Raw genomic sequence first — 8,681 nt, forward strand, 5'->3', positions numbered from 1 at the left:
TCTGGATTTGGATCTTCAAATGTATCTCCATTTCCAATGAAATGTTGTGAATAATAGATTTAGTTCTTGGTTTTTTAGATCACATTGTGGAAGTACTTGGTGTTTCAATTCTCCACTTGAATCCATTTTATTCCCGCTTTCTGTCGTAGGAATATCTCTTAGCAAGCTAGTAAAGAGTTGTATTCTGCATAAGATTTGTGAAGCTATATTATCGTTGTTTCTGATTGCAAATGGTAAAAAGTTAGCTCCTTTTCTATTCGAGTTCAATCTTGGTGAAGATTTACCAAACACTTGTTTATCCTACCACTTAAGGCCAATTTTTTAGTCTAGATAATTTACACTTGAAAACCAAGAGCCTTGTCTTAGCTATTGATTGTTTCTAGTTCCTTACAAAGAAGTCCTCAAATTGGTCACCTCAAATCCACATGTTTTGAAAAATCACCTGGATTTGGCAGTTTGATACTGAATTCTTCTTGGCTGATAAAAGAGCACATTAAAATCACCCCTGAAGAAAACCAAGGTGAATCATATTGCTTGGAAGCACTATTAGACTATCCCAAAGTTTCACCCTTTCATGCGCGGTTGATATTGCATCTACCACAGAAGATTGGAAAGAGTCAGGCTAGTAGAGTTTGTACCTCAAGGTAACTAAATCCTTGTTTGAAACCCATTTTTAAGTATAGATTTTGTAAGACTGATTTTTTTGTAGAATGTGTGATTAAAAAGTAAGAAAATTTTTTTGATTACTCATAAAATTATTTTATTGAGAGAATGTGAGTGTTGAAAAATGAGTTCAAAGAAATTGAATTTTGAAAAATAGGCTCAAACTGGGATTAATTTTCTCAGGTCATCAGCAATGTTACAATTAATATCGAGGGTTCATAGCACCCAAATTTGTTTCAAATACATTACAAAGAGCATGTTCAAAACCAAGAAATTGCTTCAAATTCTTTGTTGAACATTTAATTCTTTGACAAATAAATAATCTTAGTAATGACCCAATAATAAATAGGAGATTAACAACTGTGTTAAAGAACAAAAAGTATTAATAACTAGTCATATATAAACTAGTCATTGCCTTATCCTATGTGGAACAAGTTAAATTGCTTTTCCGCCAACATGCAAACCACTATACTTTGAACTTAAATTTCCTGTTTACCCAGGAATCATTTTAATAGGTAAATATATGATTTCATTCCTAAACAAAGTACCAAGCCCCGCACAAAGTAGTGCTAAAACAGCACTATTTTCCAAAACAAAGAACCAAGTCCTATGTTGATGGTAAAAATCGGATCAAATGATTTTATTATAATGAAGCGATTACAATCGAAGATCAAATATAAATACAATCAACAAATCCTCTCACTTAAGTATGAGTTCCACCATACTAATCTAGATGCTTCAACTAAAACAAGAGAAAAAACTATTTGAGATGAATATACTTGAATTCCTCCCTTTAAACGAGAAGGGAGTATTTATAGATTTCCCTCCAAGTGTTGGAATAGTTTGGTCGTTTTTAGAAAATAACAGGTGGCGGCCCCTTACTGGTTATCTTGTAATTGATTCAGTTAAGAATCATGCTCTACTCATCATGCTCACTTGCTTCTAATTGACAGCCTATAGCCCACCTAAATATTAGTAATGGTTCACGACCTTTATGCGAGCCTTTTTCTTATTTGTTCCTTCACATCGTTTTATGCTTCATCGACAATCCACTTATGCTAGCAAATTCGCACTTAGGAGGTTAACATACTAACTAAATTAATTATGCATCGAAAACCTTACAATAATTCAAATTACACGTCCACTACCATAAAAAAAATTGCAAAAACAACAACAAAACAAAACAAAAAACAAAAACAAAAACTTTGGATAATTTTCCAATGTTACAAATTGTGTCAAGCTACAGTATGATCCCCAAAGAAGTGTTAGATCTAGACTAGATTTAACTTGCATATTCAAATCTATACGAAAGAACACTATAAAACTTCACAGATCCAACACCAAATCTTCAAAATCGTTCAGAGCCCTGAGAATTGCATGAGATCCTTTGCAATACCCTAAGCCGACAGTTCGTCTTACCAAAATGTTTTACGTAAAGTTCCCATAATATAAAGCTCTCATGTGACGTAAAGAGTAAAATACACAACAATTCTACATATCATTATGCACGTAAAGTAGTAATCAGCACCAAAATGGACACAATCTTAGGGCTCAGATTTTGAAGCCGTGTCCCACACAGTCAAGCCTAGTGTCGGACCTAGATTTTTAGCACATAGAGTTCTGAAACTTACAAGTGTAGAGAAGCAAGGTTTCCTCTCAAACACTAGGGGCGATAGATTGGCCTTAAAATCATTGACCATGCTTCTAATCTAATTATCTAGATTGCTTCAAATACAATGAAGTTGCTACCAGGTGGCAATCCAAGTAAAACGTGTCTTAAAGTAGAACTTTTAAACGGGTCTGGGTTTGAACTGATCTAGTGAGGGTTGGACCACTTGGTTTGTCTCCAATTTAGGCCTAAACTTGGAGATCAATCATGGATCATCGCTGCCCCAAGACTTGTTTGGCATCAAAACTCAACAATAAGTGAATAATATTCTATTGTATTCATCAACAAATTATAACAACATAATGACACTTTTAATCTTCACAATATGCATAATAATGTCTAATAATATGCCACTAGGTTTTCATGATAACACAAATGTTACTGAATGACTGGAAATTCACAACAATTGTATGGCCAAACAAAAAAAGGGGGAAAAAAGGATGTTTATAAACAATGACTTCCAAAAAGTGGAGATGTTAGGTCTTATGCTTGGTGGTTCTCTTTTTCGTCTCCTAACTCTTCCACTTCCACGGTCACATGAGACTCTGCATTGCCTTCACCAGTTTCCAAAAAATATATATTAGGCAATACTAACACTCTCTTCATGTATTTTTTGGTTATTTATAATGAGTTGCAAAAGAACTTGTTTATTAATTTTTACTAGGTGAAATTTAAATTCAATAGAAGCCCTAATAAAACTGATGTCATAGTAATGGGAACATAAATAATAATAATAAATCTGAGGCTAAATTTTAATGAAACTAGAGAATAAAGGTATATTCATACCTGCTGTAGCACTTGCACGAAGTTCTTGTACATCCAAATGCACCTCACCACTTGAAGCAGTAATAATATTCTCACCTCTAGAAGTTGGGGCCAAAATACCATGGTTAGTATGTTTAAGTAAAGTACGCCATTCGTCAATATACATTGATTGATCGGGTGATAGATTAGGAATTTCATGCTTTTGAAGAGCTTTCAGAATGCCTTGAGTTTCTCCCAAAGGTTGAGTTGCTTCCTGTATACCTTTCTCCCATTTTTCTATGGCGCAATTGTTACATTTCTTGAGTATAACATGAGGTAAATTGGTCAGGCTTGAAGCAATTATATCTGCAACGATAACTGACAATCTCTCAAACACTTGAGTATCTGATGCTGAATGATAGCTTTCGTCATAGACCAACAACAAACTGTTGCTTATTTTGTACATTGAATTAGCAATTATGACATTTTCATGTAAGTTAATGGGACTCTCCATCGCATTTCCATTCATTTTACTTGTGAAGTCCTTCAAGATTGCTTCACTTTTATTTGCTAGATTCTGAAGAGTTTCTTTGGAGGATTTTGATACCCTGGAAATTTTTTGGAGGTCTGTGTCTAACCACTTGTGCCTCAATTCAACTACAACCCACACAAAACTTGCAGCACTCGTGCTGCTCAACAATTTCTTATGAACATCCATACTTTTCTCTACAAGGCACACATACTTAAAACCTTCAATGACACTTCTTAAAAATTGATTCCTTTTCTCATTTTGAACATTGGGAAGAGAAATCATGATACTTGTTAGTGTTGCCACGGATAGACTCCAACAATTAAGAGGTTCTATGAGAATTATCGGAGAGACAAGATCACTTTCAAATTCTAATACACCCTCAAATCTGGTGGAATTTTTCATAAGCTCCATTAGATATCTAGGCTGATGCTTCGCACCGAAAATTATGGATGAATTAATAGAAGTGTTAATGAACATCAGGTATCCATCTTGTATTGCCTCACTTTCTAGATGTAAAACAAAATTTTTAAGATCTTGCTCATAGCCAAGCATGTATTTTGATTCACTGGGATTGAATGAGGCCTCCGATTCTCTTAAGGAAAATTTCTTCAACATTACCAAGCACCTAATGATTCTTATCCTCAAGATACAAAAAAAGAGTACGATGATCAATGGGATTATAAATATTATGGGACCGTATTTTGAACACACCATTAAGCAGAGATATCCAAAAATTGAGATTGGCACAAGCAATTTATTCACAATCACAATCACTATTTGACTTCCTATACAAATGTTGAGAAGTAGATTTCTGATGTGATAAATAATTTTTCTAAGCTTCTGGCCTCGAACTTGTAATAATGAAAGTCCCTTTTTCCACTCTACCAATCTTTTGATCCTGTAATTCTTCATTTCTAAGGAAATGCTAGAGATGGTACATTTTCTAATATTCCGTACAGTGTGAATTAAAGCTACTAAAAATCTTCCCAAGGACATGACAACACAAAGAGCCATGCCTACATGTTGAGTCCAATAAATAAGATAGACTGACCATTTATAATCGGAAGCAAATTCTGGCTTATTGTTTGTTGACAATACTGATCCATCAGAAATATAATTAATGACGCAGATCATGAATAAAACACCGCTGGCCTCAGATCGTGCCATGACAAACTAAGGGTTACCTGTTTCTGCCATGACCCAGTACTTCTTCACGCGCAACTTTAACTTGTCGAAGTCCACTATTTTGTTTCCTTGTAGTTCCTCCGACGAAATTCTTCTGTGCAATCCGTTATACTTTAGTTCCAAATACCTTTTACTTGTAGACACTGTTAAAGTAGAAGAACTCAATATAATGAACGTATAAACATTCATAAAGACAACCAACACTTGGAAATCATCTTTAATCACGCCTGTGAATACTTGGATGATAACATTTACTGTAAGTGTCACTATAAGGATACCCAATGCAGCCAAGTTCACTAATATACCTCTATCACTCATGGATCCCAGAGAAGGCATGAAATGAGTGGTTGAAGCACACAAGAAAGCAGTGCTAATACTTTTAGCCGCTTGATCAAACATACCTGGCATCGGTGTAGTTAGGTCCATTGACAACTTCACTGCGATGGCTAACACAGTCAAGGAAGCAGCATTGAGAGCAGAATATCTGCAAGGGAACCATAATTTTCTATGGCGGATAGAGTGCACTGTATCAGCCGTAAGTGCTACAGTCCATATTAGAGATGCTACAGCAGCGTATAAGCCTATCCATGGCATTGGGGCTTTAGAGTCAATCATTTTGTTCAATTATTCTGCTCTCTTCCGATGAATGTACAGTTTTGAATTTAAGATATTGGGAATGCTGAGAGTAGTGGAAATTTCTTTGTAATTTCAGTAGTACAACTTCAGCTTGTATTTCAACGCATTGATGCATCCATTAAGGAAAAATATATCCAATAATAAAACCCCACAAGTCATCTCAAAGATTATTTTGAATCATTCAGTTGACTAAAGGGTCATCCAGCATATAATATATGTTGCAACGACATCATCATTATTATCATATTAATAAATAATTCTGAAAATTGCTTTAAAATAAATAAATAAAATTGGACGGAAGGCAATGCTGATGAAATTAAAACTCAAGAAAATTACACCCAGAAAAATCTCTTCACGGAAAAAAAAAATAATTAAGTTATTGATTTCAATTATATCATATAATTTGATCTTATTTGAATGTAAATCAACGAAAGTATTTGTATTCCAATTTCCTAATAGTTGAAGAATGAAATTCATGTTAAACGAATGTTGGATTATCAAATTAGAATTTCTAGTAGTTAAAGGATGAAACTGGTAATAAATGATAGTTCCATAATGAAATTTGAATTTCCTAATATTTGAAGGATGAAATTGATTTAAAATTATAGTTATATGATCAAATTCAAATACCCAAATAGTTAAATGATGAAAATGAAGTAAAATGATAGTTGGATGACCAGATTTGTATTTCCTAATATTTGAAATTGATGTTAAAGCTTAGCTGGATGACCAAATTTCTATATCAGAATAGTTGAAGGATGAAATTTATATATAAGTGTATTCGAATGACCAAATGTGAATTTTCCAAAAATTGAAGAAAGAATGTCTTTCGCACACCAAAGGACTCTCCAAATACTGCAGTACAAACTCACGAAGAGATTTACAATTTCACACTCACACAACAAACGAATTACAGAGAGTTCATCCAGAAGATGAAGAGAACAAGAGAGAGAGAGATGCAACTGGGGTTAAAACAACCATATGAACCCTAAAGTCACACATCCTTCAATTTATAAGAGAGAGATGCATGATCTTAATCCAACGGCGTTCCATTAACCAGGTGTCAGAAATCAAAGCAAAGATGGCCTTTGATAAATAAAGGCGTATTTTACTTAAAATAAATAAATAAATAAATAATACTTTTAACAATTTTGGAGCTTTCCAAATGTTGGGTCAATAGTCGGGCCAAATCATAATTTGGACCGGTATCTCAATGGCTCAAAACCTTGGGCTTTTAAAGTTTTAGCAAACCAACTCTACATTGGAATATCTTATGGGAACAATACACTATCCAGGTGTATACTATGCAGCATTTCAAAAATAAGAAACAAGTCAATGAATTTCATAAATTAGGTTATATATAATATATAATATGTATTTAATAAATAGTATATATTATGTATGGAACACATATAAATAAGGTAACTTCCACACGGTTCCAACAATCTCGCAATCAGTTACTAGTTACTGTGTCAAACCAAAACCTCCACAAAATTGGAAAGTCATGGTTCCTACAATCTCGCAATCGTCATTTCTAGGTGGAAAGTCATGAATATTGAAACGGAACAATACTTTCCTCTAGCCGACGACAGATTTATTTTTTCGAGAAAATTGTAAATCAAGGTGGTCACAATTATGAGGATTCAAGGATATTCATTCTTCCATCATTCCGATCAACGAAGGTGTTCTATTGGCTGTCTAAAATCAAATCAGTATGTGATTAATCGTGTCCTATAATCTGCATTATGTCGGCTGTATACAAAAAATTGCATTGGAGATGACGAATATTGTTGTTCATAGTGTCGTATGTCTATTAAAATTGCATCGCAGACAGCGATTATTTGCATTATTTGTTCGTATTTATTAGATTTTGGTCACAATTATGTATTATATATCTATAAATCATGAAATTCTCCATACGAAATGTGAGTTTGTGACCAGAATATTTTTTTGTGACGTTAATTCATGTCTATAGCACAAAATATGTGTGGATATGTGAACCAAATTTCTGCTCGTGACATTAAATTTATGGTAATTACGCTCACCAAGACATGAAATGCACACCAGAAAGCATCTGTGATTGAAATTTATCTTTATGACCATGTTTGTGTACTCATTCTGATGTACTAATAATATTATATGCGGAGCGTGACTTGCAGACAATGGTGGCAATAAGTTCTGGTTCTATGACCAGTGACCTAAGCACGCATGTGTGGCTTGTAACCTGATCATGCAACTGTGACTTGTGATTGGTGCACTGATCAAGCAATTGTGACCTATGCACATAATTCTGTGTCCCATGACCTGTGACCTGAGCACACACGTGATTTGTGACTTGTGCACACAAGTTTGTGATCCTTGACCTGTGACTTGAGCAAGCAAATGCAATTTGTAACCTTTGACCTGTGACATGTGCAAACAAGTTTGTGACCTAACCGTACAAATGTGACGTGTTCTGTGCAAATAGTTCTATAACCTGTGACCAATTCGCACAATTTTGTGATCTATGACCTGAGCACACAAATGTCAAATGTGTATGTTCTGTGCCAGCAATTTTGTAACTTGTGACCAATTCACATAATTCCATGATATGTACCTTGAGCACGCAAGTGTGACCAGAGCATACAAATCAGTAACGTGTGACTTGTGCATACAAATTAGTGACCTGTGACCCGGATAAATAAATTTGTGACCTGTGCAAACAAATCTGTGACCTGGGCAAATGACTCTGTGACCTGTGATTAACAAATGAATTATGACATCTATATGATAATAAGAAAATTGTGCCCTGGTAGAGGGTAAGTCGTATTGAACATTGAAATAGCAGTACATTCACGAAAATATTAAAGAATCGGAAGACACATGAGCAACCACATTTTCAATATATTCCATTAATGTAAAACAATTCAAAATTTTCGTGTATCCGGATTCCAAGAATTTACTACGGGATCCCACTATCCTCATCACTCCATTTACTAACTTTTTCAATTAGTCAAAAGACAAAACCAAAATATGTGATTTTGAAAGAATGATTTTTTTATTTTTATTTTTTTGGAGAATGTGTGATTAAAAAGTAAGAAATTTTTTTATTGCTTGCAAAATTATTTTATTAAGAGAATGTGAGTGTTGAAAAATGAGTTTAAAGAAAGTGAATTTTGAAAAATGAAGCTCAAACTGGGGTTAATTGTTTCGGGTCATCAACAATGTTACAATTAATATCAAGGTCCATAGCACCCAAATTTGTTTCAAATA

At 34.1% G+C, this 8,681-nt stretch overlaps 2 protein-coding genes across 2 annotated transcripts; both read right to left on the minus strand.

Moving 5' to 3' along the window:
- Positions 1–2,691: 2,691 nt before the first annotated feature.
- Positions 2,692–3,552, minus strand: LOC111382723. The gene is made up of 2 exons (XM_023006764.1): positions 3,119–3,552; positions 2,692–2,886 (listed from the first exon to the last, which is right to left on the minus strand). Exons 1-2 carry the CDS (start codon positions 3,540–3,542, stop codon positions 2,816–2,818), a joined length of 495 nt encoding a protein of 164 aa, XP_022862532.1. The 5' UTR covers positions 3,543–3,552; the 3' UTR covers positions 2,692–2,815.
- Positions 3,553–3,606: 54 nt separating this feature from the next.
- On the minus strand, positions 3,607–5,408 carry LOC111382720. Its single transcript, XM_023006761.1, has 3 exons — positions 4,793–5,408; positions 3,715–4,705; positions 3,607–3,631 (listed from the first exon to the last, which is right to left on the minus strand). The coding sequence occupies exons 1-3, from the start codon at positions 5,406–5,408 to the stop codon at positions 3,607–3,609; spliced, it is 1,632 nt and encodes a 543-aa protein (XP_022862529.1).
- Positions 5,409–8,681: the final 3,273 nt, after the last annotated feature.

The sequence above is a fragment of the Olea europaea genome, unplaced genomic scaffold, assembly GCF_002742605.1.
Source record: "Olea europaea var. sylvestris unplaced genomic scaffold, O_europaea_v1 scaffold2554, whole genome shotgun sequence".
Classification (NCBI taxonomy): domain Eukaryota; kingdom Viridiplantae; phylum Streptophyta; class Magnoliopsida; order Lamiales; family Oleaceae; genus Olea; species Olea europaea.

What these genes read in the sequence shown, in the direction of transcription:
- LOC111382720 (XM_023006761.1), bottom strand. Translation starts at nt 5,408, where the DNA reads ATGATTGACTCTAAAGCCCCAATGCCATGGATAGGCTTATACGCTGCT. An exon ending in CTGGGTCATGGCAGAAACAG is followed by an intron (nt 4,706 to 4,792) that starts GTAACCCTTAGT and finishes CTGATGGATCAG; the next exon opens with TATTGTCAACAAACAATAAG. An exon ending in GTTGAATTGAGGCACAAGTG is followed by an intron (nt 3,632 to 3,714) that starts GTTAGACACAGA and finishes ATAAAAGTGAAG; the next exon opens with CAATCTTGAAGGACTTCACA.
- LOC111382723 (XM_023006764.1), bottom strand. Translation starts at nt 3,542, where the DNA reads ATGTACAAAATAAGCAACAGTTTGTTGTTGGTCTATGACGAAAGCTAT. An exon ending in TCGTGCAAGTGCTACAGCAG is followed by an intron (nt 2,887 to 3,118) that starts GTATGAATATAC and finishes AAACTGGTGAAG; the next exon opens with GCAATGCAGAGTCTCATGTG.